This window comes from Tauraco erythrolophus, chromosome 2, assembly GCF_009769465.1.
Source record: "Tauraco erythrolophus isolate bTauEry1 chromosome 2, bTauEry1.pri, whole genome shotgun sequence".
NCBI classification, from domain to species: domain Eukaryota; kingdom Metazoa; phylum Chordata; class Aves; order Musophagiformes; family Musophagidae; genus Tauraco; species Tauraco erythrolophus.
The window spans coordinates 97,051,700-97,068,510 of NC_141466.1; the positions used below are offsets into that span (position 1 = coordinate 97,051,700).

General features: G+C 38.9%; 1 protein-coding gene across 1 annotated transcript in view; it reads left to right on the plus strand.

Annotated features, from left to right (window-relative positions):
- The first annotated feature begins 2,779 nt into the window (after positions 1 to 2,779).
- The window catches only part of RASGRP3 (RAS guanyl releasing protein 3), a 30,729-nt gene continuing 16,697 nt past the window's right edge, over positions 2,780 to 16,811 (plus strand). The window contains exons 1-8 of the mRNA XM_009980218.2: positions 2,780 to 2,849; positions 4,382 to 4,484; positions 5,120 to 5,182; positions 6,346 to 6,477; positions 7,767 to 7,914; positions 10,302 to 10,475; positions 10,897 to 11,013; positions 11,318 to 11,593. Coding sequence (XP_009978520.1) covers positions 2,780 to 2,849; positions 4,382 to 4,484; positions 5,120 to 5,182; positions 6,346 to 6,477; positions 7,767 to 7,914; positions 10,302 to 10,475; positions 10,897 to 11,013; positions 11,318 to 11,593 — 1,083 coding nt within the window. The remainder of the gene's footprint in view (positions 2,850 to 4,381; positions 4,485 to 5,119; positions 5,183 to 6,345; positions 6,478 to 7,766; positions 7,915 to 10,301; positions 10,476 to 10,896; positions 11,014 to 11,317; positions 11,594 to 16,811) is intronic.

Here is a 16,811-nt window from a genome sequence, read left to right on the forward strand (position 1 = left end):
CTTAGCAATTTTCAAGGGTTAGGCAGAAAATGCAGTAGCTTTTCTCAAGTCTATTTTTTTGAAGAACTGGCTAAAAAGATTTTGAAATAGCCAGTGTAAAATGTATTTTATTTTTCTCCTCTTGAAAAAAAAAAAAACTAAGTCAGATGAAGTTGGAAGAGCTATATATCTGGCTCTGTGAAAATTAAGCCAGTAATTTAAGCACTTAGAGAAGGATTTTGGGATGGTCTAAAAGGACAAACATGCTCAAAGTGGGATTCTAGCAAAAGTTAGGTGCCAAAGTACAAACTTGTGATCTTGAAAAACGCTGCTCAGCTGCTGGCTAAATACATAAACAGTCTTGGGAAGAAAAAGTCAACCTAGGGTAACCCTGGCTCCTGTGTGGCCTGACCAGCAGGTTAGAGAGCCATGTATCTCCCTGTGTTCTCTCTCTGGTCCACTTCAGACAACTCTGGTTTTTGCATGATGGCACAGCTCTAGCAGGAAGGGTTGAGGCCGCCCAGCCCATCCCCAGAGCTGCCTGTTAGAACACCTTCTGCTACAATGCCAAGCATGTGTTCAAAGCCAAGGAGCACTGTGGACCTATCTTCTCTCTTTTTGTAGGTGAGTGCTCTGACTGCTTACTGCTGTGTGAGAGGAATAGTTTTCCCCTGACTTGTTACAAATAGATGCTCTGTGCAATTCCTGGAAAAACAGACGTGTGTTCATTCAAGAGGCGGTTCTGCAGCAGCAAATTCAAACAGAGGAAAGTGCTTTCTTCTGGCTGGGAGGAAGGCACCGATGGGGCAGGATTGAGTGCTTACACCTCTCTGCTCACGTTTCCGGTTGGCTGACCTGGGCTGCAGCATCGTGTGTGCACTGACTTGTGGAAACTCCTTGCTTTGTGAGCTGTGCTTATTTCCTGCAGGGTCCTTCGCTCAGCTTCAGGGAAAAGTGTGTCATGTCTAAATCCATTGTTGGATGTGACCACAAAGAACCTGGCTGTAGGAACCCATCTAAAAATAATAGTATCTTTGGCTGAATGGTATGTTTTGAAGGCCTTCCAAGCAAAACACTGCTGCATGCTCAGAGCAGTTTGAGCCCCTCAGGACTCTGAAGCTGAGTCTACAGAGAAGTATCCAATGCAGGACACTTTTCCAGGTGCTGGGATGCAATGTGCTGTGCTTCTAGAGGGTCCTTCACCAGTCAATGGATCTCCTAAGTGGATCTGAGGTGCAGGTGGGAGTTAGGCCTGCAACAAGCAGCTTGCATGTGCCAACTCTGGGAGTCTTCACTGATGTAGATACACGCCAGCCTCTGCTGGCTGGCATCAGCACCTGGGAGGTCTGGGCATTTTCACTTCTTTCTGGGAAGTGAGAGTTGTGTCAGTATATATTGGCCTTGCCTTTTCCTGAGGAAGAAGCATACCTGCCCACACCATGAGTGTCAGCTGGCTGCCTGAGGTGGCACCAGCACTGCCTGGCGTCCTTTGGGTGGCTGGACCGCAGTGATGTCTGCAGGGCTGCAAGCTCACAGGGACCGAGCTCAGAGCACTCTGTGCTCGTTGTAACTGTGGGTTTTGGGAGGAGGTCGGGGTGAGTTAGTAAAAAGGATGAACAATGCCAGTCCTACCAGGACTGTGTTTGCAGTAAGAGGTCTGTGATATGGTAGGTTTGAAAAACTTGGTATTCGTGGGTGAGTTAAAGCAGGTGTATAGTACATCAGTGCTTTGCATGACCAACGTTAAAAAGTAATGTTACGTGCAACAACTTCTGAAAAGAAATTACCTAAATTCCTGCCTTGTTTCGCTTCAAAGACTGTTTTAGCTCTACTCTTTTTTTTTTCTAGAAGAGTTGCTGAATGTACTTTTTTATTGTTTGTCACATTTCAAACACTTGTTATACTCAAGTAGTAGTGGGGCTGAGTCAAAGATAGACAATAAAATCCTGATTTCTTCTTTAAATATAACCTGTAAAATTATTTCTGAAAACTTAGCGTATTTTGTTCATCTTTCAGGTAAATGAATGATTGATAATTACATGTATAGTAGATGTATGGTACAATTTAGAAGTTTCTGTAGGAGTTCAGCTTTCGGTGACTGTTCAGCTACCACGGGAAGATTTATTTTAAAAAGCTGTAGGGACTGATCTTAAGGTCGTTTGAAAAATTGCCTCTTAGTTTAATGTTTGCTGTGAACTTCATTAAACATTTTATGCAGTCTGTGCCAATTAAGACCATTAGCATTACTGTGAACCAGTAACCTTAGGAAAAAAAAGGTTATGCTTAAAAACATAAAAGCAGGGTTATTAACAAAAAGTGACTTATCAAGTGTAAATAAAATTATCTGAACAAAATGTGCGTCATTGTACATGCATGCCCTCATTTACCATCTGGTTTCTGTTTTATGACCCGAGCTATGGATTTATTTTGTGCTAGTGGACGAACAATTGGACAACCGCTTAAAAAAAAAAAAAAAAAAAACAAAAAAAACCAAAACACAAAACCAAAACCAACCAAACCCAAGCTGGAATGTAGGGAAATCTTACAGCAGTCTTTCACATGCTCTATATTGTGTGGGGAAAAAACAGTTTCTAGAAAAGATGAGTGGTACTATAAACACTGCATCCTGATAAGTCTTCTGTATAGTCATAGAATTACGATTTCTTTTACTTTCTTTAGATTTTCCTTGAAGTTCAGCTAAGAATGCAACCAACAATAAAGTGAAAAAGCTGTGCAGCTGAAGAAGCATCCTTCTACTTGGTGAAAATGTCTCTTATTTTTTGACAACGATTAAAAGACAATGGGGTCTAACACACTTGGGAAGGCTGCAACGTTAGATGAGCTTTTGAACACTTGTATTGAAATGTTTGGTATGCTTTTTCAGTACTTTACTTTGCTGTTCTTGAAATTAATCTTATATTATAACCCCTGCTGTTCTCTGTTTTAGCCAATCTCTTTCCCTTGGCAAACAACATTTCTGTTCTGTAAAGTTTTCCATGTTTTGTTTTGGCCCAGAATCACATAGGCCAGAATTTTAATCACATGCATACTGTATTAAACTTTCTTAATACAGATAATGCACAATGGTGGGTATAGTGGTTTTTAAAATGCTGGCTTTCACCAAGAAAGGTTTTTAGTTGAATTATTCAAGGAGTTATTTCTGGCATTGATCCTTGTCTTGAGTGGTTACACAGCTGCATTTCTGACCAGTCATTTTTTTGAAAGGTTTTCCGAATCATCATGCAATAATTGGCAAGAATATGACTTAAGGCTCATATAATCTTTAGTCTTATTAAAGTGTGATGTACCAGGTCTGAGGAAAAGAAGTGATGAAATAGACCTTGATCCATAACACCATTAATCATGACATATGTCACATTGCAGTCAGATGAGTTCATGGATGGGCTTAAATGCTTTGAAATGGGGCCTTAATTCACCAAGCTGCATTTAGATTCTCTTGAAATGTGGGACAGCTTTTGATTGGAATGAGGTATTAATTTTTTTTTCCCTTGTAGAGAGAAACAAGTATCTGAAGGTAAGAGACATTAAATAACTGAGGGATGGACAGATCTTGTGCTGACTGTAGTGAATCCCCATATATCCATTTTTGTAGACCACTATCAAATCTGTCATTCTAAAACCTAATGAAAGTATTAGCAGAGCTCATATACTTGCTGTCTGTTGGATTCCTTTTGTATGCACGCTCTCTTGTCAAGTGTAGTCCATGTGTGGTTCCTATTTCAATCATGAGTATCATCTACTGTCTTTTAAAAGAGTGACAGAGAATAATCTTAAGATTGCAGATGTTGAGGAAGACTGATGGTCAGACAGCCTGCCAGGGAATAACTCTTTCTGTAGTTCCAGCAGCTACATTGCAAAGACACAAGGGTCTGTAAGGCAGCTGGGGATGGGACCCGGGGCATAGATGTGAGGTGCTACTTTGACACTGAATTCCCTGAGGCAGATCCCATTTTTAACAATCTAATTGTTAACATAAAGCTGTAAAGCTTCAATAAAACAAATATTGGAAGTGGTTGTACATAAATCATCTCACCACCCTTTTGATGGACTAATTTTAGTTTTGTTCTTCAGATCACTGGCAGTCTCTTTGTATAACCTTTAGCATTGTGCTGTCCATGCACTATTTTTTTTTTTTTTAGGTATGGCCTGTTATCTACACTGGTTTGAGGGTTTTTTTTTCCCTTTAAATACCTAGCACTACAATCTAGCAATAAATATCATTAGAGGAGCATTTTTGGGCTTTGGTTTTGTTTCCTACCTATTTGGTATATAACAAGCCAACATTTCCACTTTTGATCCTTTCTGTCTCACTCCACTTGAAGAATAAAAGCTCCTCTGTGTCCATGAGTAATGTGGTTAACTCACTGTTTCTGTTTCGCAGATGACAAAGGAAATCAGTGCTCCAGCCATTTGCCAAGAACTTTTCTTTTAATGCACCGGTGGTATCTGCCTTCCACAGAGCTAGCTGGCAAGCTTCTGTCCACATATCTTTTCACAAAGTCTTGCAAATCAACTTTACAATGTCAAAAGCAGATCGTTTCTGTCTCTGTGTGTAAAAATGTGTCAATTAGTGACAAACAAGATTTAGAGGTAAATTTTCTTCAACCTAAAAGATAGAAATCTGTGAGCTTATTTGTGCCACTGCTTGTGGACTTTTTCCATGTATGCAGGCATACTGAGGCATACTTTGCATTTATTTTGAATAAGTGGAAATATGTGGCCAAGCTAACTTTTCAAATGTATCATGGCAGGCTAGCCTTTGACTGCTATGAACTCTCAGTGGTAGCTAAGCACCTACTTGTCATTTATACATCTTAAAGAATTCAGTTATCATAAGTATTTGGCTAGCTAGAGCTGGCAAGAAACTGTTGAGCAGAATATTCAGAATAGTATAGTAGAAGCATTTTTGCTAGGGCAAAAACCAAAGTGGCAGCCAGAAAATGGTCTTTGTTCCCTAAGATGGCGTGAAAGTGAACTAAGTATCAGAGCATACTGTGGTTATTTCTAGAAGAAAAGTTTGATACTGTTTTTTATTCAGCTGGTCTAGTGTTAAAGTCTTCTGTGGATAAAACCAACATTACCAAACCAAGGCACACAAAGCTTTCTTTAACTAGCACACGTATAGAGAAGCCAATGGTGAGGACTGCAATGAATTCAGATTAAAAATCTGCTATTTCATGAGGTAAGCATGCTTCTGGTCCTCTAGCATTTTGGTTTTATGCTTCTGTGAATACTATCAGTGTAACTTCTTTTTGTAAAGATTAAAACTAAACCGTGGGAAATATATAAAGCTTTTTTTTGTTTTTTGAAGAGTGGATTTCTGTGCTTTGAAAACAATTGTTTATGTTGAGTCATCCAGCCTTTAAGACACTTAACTGCATTGAGCTAAAAAGCTGATTGAAAACTTGTGTTATGATTTACCTGGTGTTTGAGTGAGACACTTCTTAGAGGGAGACTGGGTCAGTGCCACACAGAGGAGAGACACATTTTGCTTCAAGATGTAATTTAGTGTGGTAGAGGAAGATTGTCTCTGGGCTATTGACTTCAGTTCACGAAATCCCTACGTAATTCATGATGACAGGAGTGTGTTAGTGATGCCAAAGCTATTATTACAGGTCGGATATGTTCTGATCCCTGCACCGAGTGTCTCTGACCTTGTTTCTATGGGAAAGCTTTCACATGTTAGGCTCTGCTTGTGTAGGAACATTTCTCTGTAAAAGAGAGAGCATGAATTTTTAAGTTAACTCAATATAACTTGCTTCCTTCAAACAAATGTGTTTTTTTTTCTCCTTCCTCTGGGCTGTTACATCATTGTGAAGAAAGGCAAGAGGGGTTACTGAAAGCAGGACTGATAAAGCCTTTTCCATACCCCCTTAAATAGCAGAGGAGACATCTCATTTATGTGGTTATCATGGTAGAACTGCCACTCAATTTTATGTTTTCATTGAAAAATCTTTTCTGAGCAGACGAAGTGTCTCACTTGGACGAGGGCCAAGTGCAAGTGTCATTTGGGTGTCCTGACAGCAGTGAGTCAGGACACTGTGTGTGTGCCTTTTGTGTGTCACCTGAGGCATCACTGTAATTTTGCATTTCAATAGAGTGCTTCTGTGTTGTGCTGTGGTGAATTAATCAAAGGAAATTATATGATAAAGTGGCTTGCCCCTTCAGTGTCACAGATAGTTACAGAAGCAACAGGTTGAGGTAGTCCACACTCTCTGCCCAAAGACCAGTGGATCTGAAATGTTTGTTAGGTCCTAAAGAATAAAATGTGTTGACATATATGCAGCCACTGACTATTACACCTGAATCCTTGGGCATCTCTTAACCACGGTCTGGGGATTTCAGATACTGGATTTTGGAATTTCCTGCGGAGTTTAACTTGGATCTTGGGCTGATTCGTCTGACTGAAGAGTTTCGAGAAGTAGCCAGCCAGCTCGGATATGAGGATCACATCCATCTCATTGATATCTCCAGCATGTAAGGATTTCATGAGCTTCGACATCTTTGTCTCTGTCACAGCAGAATTCTAGTTCTGTGCAAATTTAAAAATATTAAGGGCCATCTTGATCCAGAGAAAGCAAAAAAGCAGTTACAAAAAGCTTATATTGTCTTCTAGATTCGAAGTTACTAAAAATTTGAAATTCTAGTTGTAGTGTCACACTAAAGAGAATATTCTTATCTGTATGTAAGTTTTCAATATAAACGGAAAAGAAATAATCTTCCTGACAAAGCTAGTGCCAATTAAGTGATTAATATTACTTTTTTCCTATAATTTTTCTTACAGAATGACAAGCAGTGACTGGCACGTTGTGTAAATCTTGCATTTTCTCAAGGAAACTTTTTGGTTCTCCCATCAGTAACCTGTTAATTTTTTCTAATGGCTTTTTGTGTACTTCTTGTCTATGATTTAACTGGATAATCTTTAACATGCACACTGGTACTTTTATTGCATCAAAATGATTACACTACTATTTCCTTGACACACTGAAATGAAAGTTACCTTTTAAACATCATCACACAGGCTCTTGTATCTCATCTGATATTGTAGATTTTCTTTTAAAATATGGCGTATGCATAGTGATTTTTTTCCTCATTTAAAAATGGCATAGTAACCTGGAAGGACAGCACTACTAATTTCAATTAAAGTTGCAAGACTTCTTCCTGCAAGAAGAAATGCAGTGAAATGACACGAATATTGCCTCTTAAATCCTCATTTTAAAATATTGTTAGCAACCTCTTTCTGCTCTCTGAAGTGCTTTTTCTGTATAGGAGTAGGAATTATTCCATTGCTTTCAAGCAAATGATTTGCCTTTCTTTCCACCCACTTCTTATTGTTAGCTGTTTGACTGACTGTTTCTGTTGTTCCGTTATTTCACGGACCTGTGGTCTTACAGAGTAAAAAATAAACCTTGATGTTATTCAAGTCTTCTTTTATTCTGTATCAGAATTTGGTGTAACCTGTTCTTCTTGTATTTCCAAAGCATTCTTTAATTATGGCTTCCTGTATTGTAGGGAATAATACGCTGTCCTCTTGTTCTGATAGAAACCAGCTATTATTTATCATTTGCAGTAGCACCTCCGAAGCTCTTATCTTCTGTTATGCACCTGAACAGGTCTTACTCTGAGTGTTTGTTATGTGCTGGATGTTGCAGGTCAGAAAGCTCATGGTCTGTCTCTTGGTAATTTTATATTATGTGTGGAAACTGTGTGCTGCGCTCGTCTATACCCAAATAGAATTTAGAATTATATGTATTTTTTTGTTGCAGTCCTTCCTATGACTGGATGAGAAGAGTTACACAGAGGAAGAAGATTTCCAAGAAAGGAAAAGCCTGCCTGCTGTTTGATCATCTGGAGCCCATTGAGCTAGCTGAACATCTCACTTTTCTGGAGCATAAATCTTTTAGGCGAATTTCTGTAAGAAGTCTACAGCTTTGTCATTTGCAGTTAGGAGCTTGTCCTTAAAGAGCATTCACATGGCTTAACATTTATGACGTTTTACCCTTGGCATTTCAGTGTAGTAAATCTTCGTAATCCTTCATATGATGTACATAGCCATGGCTGCACCAGCATTTCCTTGATCTTTTTCATGACTGATTCTTTTAGTATCAGAAGTTAATTTTATGGAGAAGTTCTGGGCAAAAATTACTGCTAAAAGCTAGCAGTCATGTGTTGCAGCAATTGATTAAACTAATAATCTTCAGATGTTTGGGCTTTTTTCCTCTGGGGAAAATAGTTATACATTTCAGAAAACATCAGAGTCTTTGCAATGAACAATTTTTGAAATTATTGAAATATGTATAGTCCTTCTGTAGTCTCCATTTGCTCCCAACCACTTCTTCAGAAACTGTCCTTTCATTTGCCAACTTAGGATCAGAAGATAATTCAGGTTGGAAGAGATCTCAGGAGGCCTCTAGGCTAACTCCCTGCCCAAAGCAGGGTCAGCTCTGAGATCAATCGTGCTCCTCAGGGACTTAGACAGTTGAGTCTTGAAAACCTGCAAGAATAGAGACTGCACAACTTCTTTCCTCCTTCTCCCATATTGGCACTGAGAAAAATTAAGAGATACAGTTGCTTCTTTTCACACAGGATTGTACATGAACAAGAGGCAAAAATGGATGAAAATGAAAGTAGAAACTAAAGCAAAACAAATGAGTAACCCAAATGCCAAAAGTAATGCTGATTTCTGTGGGCATATATCCGTATGAAAAAGTCACATGATGCCACTGTATCTGATGGCAAATGGAAGCAGCAAGTTTTCAAGATGACAAGTTCTCTTCAGAAAAAAAATTGAGACTTTTTTAAAGTGTTTTGGAGCATAAAAGAAATCAAACTCCAAAACTAAGAAAAATATAGGAATTTTTTTGCTTGTTTCAAGAGAGGAAGGAAAAAGAGATCAATGAGGACCTGAGATCAGTCTAAATAGAATTGCTTTTGATGTAATTTAACAATGTTCAAAGGCTTATTACTCTAGACTTCAAATCATGGGAAAACACCCTACCGTGATCTGTGCAATGCTAACCTCAAAGAAGGAGGGAAGGACAAGAAAAAAGGCATGGATTTGTAACTACTTAAGTTAGTTACAATCTTAATCTTAAGTCAAAAGACTTAAGATATATTTTAATTCCTCTGGGAATTCCAGAAAGGAAACTCAGACCTGCAGTGAATTTTCTTTTTTCTTTGTTGATTCTAATTTACCTGTTAATTCTTCGGCTTGACTTTTGCAATCTCAGATCTTTCTCTGCAACAAATTAGAGTTAATTAATCTTGTTATCTCAAAGCTATATAATTGTAGAAGATCATTAGTCTGAATCCTGTCTTTGCTTATACCTATTTAAAAAAAAAATCTAGGAGCGAAGGAAGGGCAGTGTTAACTATAACAGAAAACATTTAAAAGTGTCTGAATGCTGAAATACAGTTTATCTGCAGCTCTGAGACGAGCATCTGCTGTGTAAGAGTATATGCCATCGTATGGCCTGCTAGCAGGCAATTTTTGATCAGCTAAGACCAAGAAACTAGTGTTGGCTGGCATTGCTAGCAACTCCCTAAACAAGCTAAACTTATGTCATAAGCTTCTGAAAATCTGTCTTTAAAGGACAGCTGACAAATGTTTTCTAAGCATTTAGGAAAAATCTAATTCTTGGGAGATGTAGCTTTCCCATGTAGAACCATATCCATGAACACACAAGGATTGAACAGTAACGTAAAAAGGAGCAAGATGTATCAGAAGTAGCTCCTTGTGCAACACAATTTTTTTTGACATAGGAGGAAGAAAACGAGTGTGTAGTTAGCATCTTGGGATGCAGTTCAAGCTCCCGTGAAGAGTGACAGAGCTCCTATTGATTTCAGTGGGGCCAAGATTTCCCTCTTTACATCAACAATGGAGTTGGTCAGGATATTGGAGTGGGATGAAAGCTCTTATTTATATGCTTCTTGCTTGTAGCACTAGATAATTCCTATAGAGTATCAGGCCATGAGAATGTCAAGTAAAACTACATGTAATAAAATCTTGTAAGTGTTGAGTAAATTATGGGAAAGATAATTCCATGGAAGTAGTAATTATGCTCATCATGCAGGCTCCTGTATTACCTGACACACAAACACCAAAGCTTTAACTTGACATCCAAGTTTAAAAAAAACCCCAGAACTTTAAAGAAAGAATTGATGTGCAGCAGGGTCTGTTGACCCTGTGTGTCTTGGTCGCTTCCTAAACCAGAGGAGCTTTAAAAAGAAAAAATGATCCAAGTTTCAACTTGATTCTTAACTTGCCCACTGTTTTACTGAAAATGTTTTTCTTCTGTTAGTTCACAGACTACCAAAGCTATGTGATCCATGGCTGCTTGGAGAACAATCCTACTTTGGAGAGATCTATTGCCTTATTTAATGGTATCTCCAAATGGGTCCAGCTCATGGTTCTCAGCAAACCAACACCCCAGCAAAGGGCAGAAGTAATCACAAAGTTTATCAATGTTGCGCAGGTAAGTCTTGCAAATGAGTCTTTTTCTTCCAGTATAAAGCAATAATACAAATAAAGAATCTAGTAAACAAATGAAGTGGATGCTCTTTGTGCTATTTCCTCAGTGAATAACCTGTTCAACATCACTGCAGGTTATTTGTTCAGGTGTGGTTTGTCTGCATTTTTTAGCTAGCAGACATAACTATAAAATAAGTTTTCTTTGTTTTATTCTAGCTGACAACTGTCACTATTGTTTGTTTCTTGTGGGGCTAAGCTAGTTTAAAAAAAGAAATGCTGAAGCGTTCTGTTATGTCCCCTGGTTTAGTGATTGCTGCTTTAGCAGTGATAGATTGTTTCCTTTAGCTTGTCCAGTATATGACACTGGATAGCTGCCACATGTATTTCCTTGATTTTTAATTATGCATGATCAATCTCTCCTGCAGAAGCTCCTTCACCTCCAGAACTTCAACACACTGATGGCAGTTGTGGGAGGTCTAAGCCACAGCTCTATTTCTCGCCTGAAAGAAACTCATTCTCATCTGTCTTCAGAAGTCACAAAGGTATGATGGACTCCAGAATATAGACGTGCTGAGCAGAACATCACTTCTTTGAGGTCTAATGGGTTCTGCAGTGCAGGTGTTTCACCAGCACTATACTTGGATCGTGGCAGGGCATCCTAAAAGGCACTTTGGTTGCATTCCTCTCAATGGAGAAGGATTAGCTTATGGAGATCCTCTGCTTGATTGCCTGTGCCAGAGAGGAGATTAACACTGTCAACACCCTCACATGAGTTGTGCTCCTTTAAAACAGATTAAGGAAATGCTATGAATGCTTTCACAGACTTGCTTCTCTGGCTATTTGTAGGACTGGAATGAAATGACAGAGCTGGTCTCTTCTAATGGAAACTACTGCAACTACCGCAAGGCTTTTGCTGACTGTATTGGCTTCAAAATCCCTATTTTAGGAGTTCATTTGAAAGACTTGATTGCTGTCCATGTCATTTTTCCTGACTGGATAGATGAGAACAAAGTTAACATAGTGAAAATGCAGCAGCTTTCCATCACCTTGAGTGAACTGGTTTCCCTGCAAACTGCCTCTCACCATTTAGAGCCTAATATGGATTTAATTAACCTGCTAACTGTAAGTACTGAGCATGTTTCAATTCACTTCCATTATTCAGATGTTGAATGCCAATAGGAATATTCATATCTATAGAGATAAGTGCACATCGTTATCCCAGTTTTGTAAAAGAAAAGGGAGAGAATATAAAACTGAAACAAGTTCACGTGAAGTGTGAATAAAGTCAGAGGGTTTCATTACTGTGGTATGTGATGGCTGGAAGCAGCAACAGGATTGTTATTTATTAATTATTTTAAGGATGACAGAAAGAGGGGTCTATCTGTGTTAGGAGAACCAAAAATGGAGTTCTGACTACTTAAAATTGATGCTTACATCTCCAGCACAAAGATCAGGTGACACGTTGACATGGACACAGAAGTGAAATTCCAACTTGGGCATCACTCTGTTCTCGCTCCCCTTTGCTTTGTGTGCAACACAGTACCCTTCCTGTCCAGTAAATAAAAATACTCTTGAATGTCATTAAACAGCCTCTGCAAACTCTGCTCCTTCCTTCTCCTTTCCTCTTGGCAGTGGCTACATTTGGGGAGGTTTGAAACTTACACACACAAATTGCAGATAAGGATTTGAATGTCCCATTTAAAACAAAGGAAAGTAAGATTTCAAAAAGACTAAATAAAACATTTATTTTTTTAAAAAGCTGCAACTGACAATGCTAAAACGAATTTGTTTTCAGTCCCCTTTTTGACATGTAGACAATTAATGTCATTTTAATAAATACTATACTTTATTTCAAAACATACTGAAGCATGGGGCCTGAACCATCAGGCCAAATCCTGTTTCTGTTGAAATGTAGTCATTTTAGCACTGATCTCAACTGCAGCAGTGTTTGACCCAGCACCACAGTTTGTTCAGGTCATGGGCAAAACCCAGTGTCTTGGAATTAGAGATAGAACCTGTGAAACTTGAGGGGAAAAAAAGCATATTGTTTGTTATAAAACAGTTGGTGTTGCAAGCAAATAAAAGTCACCTACTCGCCTGGGAGTAGGCTGAAACATGTCATGTTAGGTGAAGGGCTCTCTTGATATGTAATCATTTTATGCTTTTTCTGTTCTTGTTATTTAACTTTGTCTTTCAGATCTCTAATCCAGCTGAAAGAGAACCTCTTTGCTCTCCTTAAATCAATAGAGTTATTTTAAAAATAAACTTAGAACTAAACAAGACCTGTGTGTAAATAGGACAAATTTGGTAATTTTTCCAGTGTTTGTTTTGTTAGGTAGCAAGAACTTCTTGATGTTTTTCTCAAAATCTCTTTTTTTTTTTTTTTTTAATTTAGATGACAGTAAAAATCTAGATCAAAAGCCAGGGAGATAACGTGGCTATCTCCAAATAGCTGTGTCCAGAACAGGCAATGTCTCAACATTGTCCCTCACTCCCTGGGGAGGTGGGAATCAAATTCCAGTTTTTCCTCAGTCAGGTCACAGACTTGAGGTAACGCTCATAACCTACCTTGTTCTAGGTAAATACTTGAACTGGAGGGCTGTTGGGCAGGAGCCTTGGATTTTTTTTCCTTACATGCTTTACTTTAAAATGCTCAAAAATGTGCATATCTAGAAAGTAAGCAGAGGTTGTAGTTTGTGATGGATTTATGCTAGGACTGATCAGGTGCAGAGCTTTACACTACAAAGGCTGACAGCTATGAGCCTGAGCTTGGAGCTACCAAGCTGGTGTGAATATACCTGTGGCTTCATTGTAATGAGGAATGGGAAAGATTGGGGAAATAGGAAAACCTTCTGCTGTTATACCTTGCATGGAACAATCTGGGAACAAGTCCTAATCCTGGATAGTGGAACAGGGAAGAGAAGGGACTATGTGTTGCCCACTGCAACACCCCTTTAATTTAAAAATGAGACTATAAAGGCAGATATTTATTATCTTGTTTTGGTTTTGTAGGGATTGGGAGTTGCTTTCTTACCTCATGCTACTCCTTCCCTCCCTGGCGGTTTCTGAAAGTTCAGTTTCTTACAAGCTTGGCTGTGAGTAGGGGGAAGTGGAACCTCAGGCTTTAGGGAACTGAGCAATAAGAATCTGAGCACAAAAGTGCAGAAATTAGACAATGTGAAGTGAGAGATGGAAGCTGAACTGCCGCTGACGTTTTCATTAGCTGTTCTTCTCTCTTTTGGGTCACAGCCTGCTTTCCAAAAGGAGTAGAACACTTCAGATTTTTCTAAGACCTTGTAGGTTCATATCCATCATTGTATTGACCTGAGTTTATAGTGTGCCTGTTTTTCCTTTAAAAAAAATAAATCCTAGTTTTGTTTGTTTTCAGCAAAATGATACAGATTTTATTTATATTTTTGTATTTAATTTGGTATATTTCATTCACCAGGAGAAGTAATTGAGTACATGATGGGTACTGTTTACTTATGCTGCTCTGATGTATTCATTCCTAATATAATTCTGCTGACTTTGGTTATAGTTGAGCCAATCTGATTGCAAATAAATGAAGTTACACGCTTGATTCCAGACCTGATGACAGGTTAAAATTAGCTTATGCTGCTTTTTACCTGTTGGCATGATCCCATGGTAGTACTTTTTAGTAATGATGGAGACAGCCATGGGCATCCTAGATAGACAGCTGTAGGTATCCTAAAACCTTTCCAGGGTAATTCTGTCTTCGTAATAGTCACTGGAAGTGTAGTTGTGGTTCAAGTACATTAGATAGTGTGGGAGTCTTGATTTAAGACAGTGACACCTGGAAAGAAAAATACAAACATTTCTACAAAAAGTTCCTGGACCAGAATTTTGGTACATATTGTAATATGAATATTCTCACTTTTCTTCCAGTACATAGGTTTTGTCCTCATCTCTACATATGAATACAATACTTTTTAACGATGTTAAATAGTAATAATGAACCTATATAGTACGTGAAATGTTTCTGTCAATCTTTTTGTTAGTAAGAAAGTTTTAAATTATAGGCTATGGTCAGAGAAAGAGGAGAAGAAAAGCTGGGATTGCAGCCCAAAGCTGACAAGAACTGCTAACTAAAAATAGTTGACCTTGCTACGTGCAAATGGTCTTTTAGCAGATTTAGCCTCCCTTGCTGCCAAAGTATTCCTCAGTTTTCAGACCCTGACGAAATAACTATTCTATTTATTGCTAGGTCTTCCCTCACAACTGTAAACTGTAAACATTTTTCTCATCTTTAACTTACTTAGAGAAAGTCCCTTTCAAAACTAGTACACTTGCATAAATATGTAAAGTTCTTTTCATTTGCTTATTAACCAGCTGACGCAACTATTTGTTCACTTCTGTTTTCCCATTAAGCCACTTCTATCCAGGCAAGCTTTTAGTAGGTGCTTTGTCCTGATAAGCAATGTGTAAATCTCTTGCCTGGCCTCCATACCTTGTAGTGTCGCCTTTTACGCTACACTTAGCAAGCGCTAACAGCCTGGCCTGTGCTTCCTTGACAAATGAATCACGGGATGCTGGTTTGCTAGTCCAACAACTTGCACAGAAATATAAAATGGGTAATTCATGGGCATGTGGGAATTTGCCCTGCTTTTTCTTTTCCTCGGTGGTGGAGCCCTGTCTGCTCTGGGGTAACTGATAACTTTCAAGTGGTATGGAAATGGTGACTTTGGGGAGACCGTGTTAAGAGCTATGAAGTGAGAGCTTGGTTTAAAAGCTGGGGCGAGGGCTTGGTAGTAAGCTTCAGGCTACCTGGTCAAGGGTCTTACAGGCGTTTTTCAGATGCTGTTGTGCGTATAGACCGAAAGAGTGGGTGGGAAACAAGAGAACTTAAATCTCTCTGGCTTCAGTGGTAGCTGCTGAACCATCAGCATTTTGGAAAGTTGGTCTCGCTCTTGCTTTGAATGTCTGCACACAAACTTAGAAGTCTGCTTTCCCCTCCATCTTATTGTCAGCATAAAACATCAGTTTTTAGCTCACAGAATTTTAGCTTTGAACAAGTACCTTCCATTTTGTATGGAAGTTAGCAAACCACAAATGAGGAAAAGGTTTGCTGTATGGAGGCCAGTGAGACAAAAGCCAAGTTTACCTGCATAGGACACTGCCAAAGCTGAGAGGGAACTCTAGTGATGCAAGTCCTCTCATCATGTGTAAATGAGTCTGAGTTATATAGGCAAGAGAAGTAAATGTGCCACGACTCAGCTGCAGGTGAGCCAGAGTGTGTTACACTAAGATGGACTCACTTCTTAGCGCATGCTTGTTCAGTCTGCGTGGTTTTTCCTCCTTTCCTGCCTTATTGGCCACGCTCACTCCATCTGCACTGACTCTGTACCCAGTTCTGTACCCTGGCATCTGGAACCTGGAGCTAAGAAGTAGAAGTAATAAAAGAGGACCGAAGTACAAGCTTGGCAATGCACCAAAGAGGAATAATAGCTCTAATAACATTTTCGTCTTTAGAAAACTTACATTTGGTAAGGATCCTTAAGGGATTTCCTTACCTGCTGTGCACTATTTCCACATTGTTCTTATTTCACAATGTGAATAAAAGCCTATGGGTAAACGTTTCATCACTTTCTGCGGATTGGAAGTGGATCTCGGTCTCTCAACTAGACTACAGTGCATTTATACTAACTGCGTTAGAACTTATTTGGTGCCACCATTTTTCCCCCGCTATTTTTAGGTCTCAACAGCTATTTATCTAACCTGTTCTGAGACTATATGCAAATGACTGGAAAGTCCCAGTCATTTGTACAGTCTAGTGAAGAGAATGAGAAATATCTAAACAATCAAATTGAAAGTTACCCTCCCTAACTTATGTTCAGTGAGTTCCACTTAGCAACAAAAAAAAAAAAGTCACTCCCCACTCTCCTCAGTCCCCTCAAAATTGCTTGGAAAAATAGGACAGCAATGAAAGTCAAATTAGAATGGAAACTGCTACTTGCTGTAAAGATCGTCCTAGGAAAACTCTTATTACACTTTATCTGTAACAACAAAACTGTGAATAAAATAAAAAAAATAGGGTTTATGTAACTGCATAGTCATCATGCTTGTCATTTTTTGCTAGTATTTGAAACTTCTGTACTAGACAATACCTTACGCACTGTATGCTTAACACATTGCGCCTAATGAAGTTATAACTGCTGCTTATGATAAGGTCAGATAATTCAGAGAGGGGAAGATAGAAACTTGCTCAGTAAAGGCTAATGCATTTCCATCACCGAATCCACACCCTGCTCATCTGGCCTGCTGAGAAAATCATGCTCTTCAGTAGGAACAGGGCAAGGCTCTTCGAACTAGCAGATCTGCT